This window comes from Eimeria mitis, genomic scaffold (assembly GCF_000499745.2).
Source record: "Eimeria mitis Houghton genomic scaffold, Emh_scaff3713, whole genome shotgun sequence".
In the NCBI taxonomy this organism is placed as follows: domain Eukaryota; phylum Apicomplexa; class Conoidasida; order Eucoccidiorida; family Eimeriidae; genus Eimeria; species Eimeria mitis.
In genome coordinates, this window is record NW_013572056.1 from 4281 (window position 1) to 5683 (window position 1403).

The following is a 1403-nucleotide window of genomic DNA, read 5'->3' on the forward strand; positions in this document are numbered from 1 at the left end:
GGAGCTGCAACAAGTGTGTCTCTTCCAGGGCAATACCGCCTATCTGCTGCCTCTAGCAGCAGCGGCAGCAGCAGCAGGAGATGCAGCAGAACCCTCTGTGCTGAGGCTAACAGCAGATGCTCCTATTGTTGCTGCTTGCTGCTGCTTGCGTAGGGCGCAGCAGCAGCAAGAACCCTTAGAGGCAGGGCAGCAGCAGCAGCAGCAGTTGCTGCTGCTCCTGCTGACCACGCAGTCGGTTGTTTTCTTCGCCGTTGTGTTGCTACAGCAGCAGCAGCAGCAACAACGACGATACTGCAGCATAGTAGACTACAGGGCGGGCGGCTGCTGCCCTTTGCTGCTGCCTGCTGCTGCAGCTCAGCAGCCACCAACCAGCAGCAGCAGCAGCAGCAGCAGCAGCTATAGTGGGGTGCAGCAGCAGCTGTGGATGGCACAGTTGGTTGCTTTGGAGGATCTTTCGGTTGATTTGCCTGCAGACATTCGTCAGCTGCTGCAGCAGCAGCAGCAACGACGAGAAGAGCAGCAGCAGCAACTCTACCGCAGCCCCTGGCACCCGCTGCCGCGTCTCTTCGCAAAGCAGCAGCAGCAGCATCAGCAAGACGGCAGCACCACNGCCCCTGGCACCCGCTGCCGCGTCTCTTCGCAAAGCAGCAGCAGCAGCATCAGCAAGACGGCAGCACCACAGTGTACGCATGCATAGGGGGGCAGCTGCTGCAGATATCTATAAACGCAGCGGCTACCAGCACCTCCCTGAGCCGCCTGCCTCTACGCCTCAGCAGCAGCTGCAGCAGCACCTGCTGCTGCCGCCCCACAACCACCAGCAGCAGCAACAGCAACAGCAACAGCAACAGCAGCAACAACAGCAGCAGCAGCGCTGGAACCGGAGACCCCAGCGGGTCCTGCAGGCAGTGCGCGACGGCTGCAGCAGCAGCAGTGCAGCGGCTGCAGCGGCACGGCTCAACAGCAGCAGCAGCAGCAGCAGCAGGAGAGCCCCGAGGTCTTGCGTTCGTTGAGGAGGCTGGGGAGAGGCTGCTTGCTGCAGCAGACGACGGTGGTGGGGTGTATCTGCTGCGCCTCGACAGCCACAGAGAAGGCCGACTGCTCACCCGCATAGCTAGGGGGTTTGCTGCACTGTATGCCCTTCTGCTGCTGCTGCTGCTGCTGCTGCTGCTCCTGCTGTTGTTGCTGCTGCTAATGCTGCTGCTGCTGAGAATGCTGCTGTCCCTGCTGCTACTGCTGCTGCTGCCTCGGTGTTACTGCTACTGTTGCGGTTGCTACTGCCGCGAGTGCTGCTGCTGCTGCTGCTGCTGCTGCACCTTAGAGTTGCTGTATTTCGTGGTGTTGGTGTTTGGGCATATCCCCGTTGCTGCAGCTGCTGCAGCTTCCTCGGTTGCTGCTGTTGTCGT

At 61.1% G+C, this 1403-nt stretch overlaps 1 protein-coding gene across 1 annotated transcript in view; it reads left to right on the forward strand.

Annotated features, from left to right (window-relative positions):
* Positions 1-1111, forward strand: part of EMH_0068760 (uncharacterized protein) — a gene marked incomplete at both ends in the record, with an annotated part of 2247 nt that extends 1136 nt beyond the window's left edge. Inside the window, 3 exon segments of the mRNA XM_013498796.1 lie at positions 1-607; positions 611-683; positions 774-1111. Of these exon segments, the coding sequence (XP_013354250.1) occupies positions 1-607; positions 611-683; positions 774-1111 (1018 nt within the window).
* Between the last annotated feature and the right edge of the window lie 292 nt (positions 1112-1403).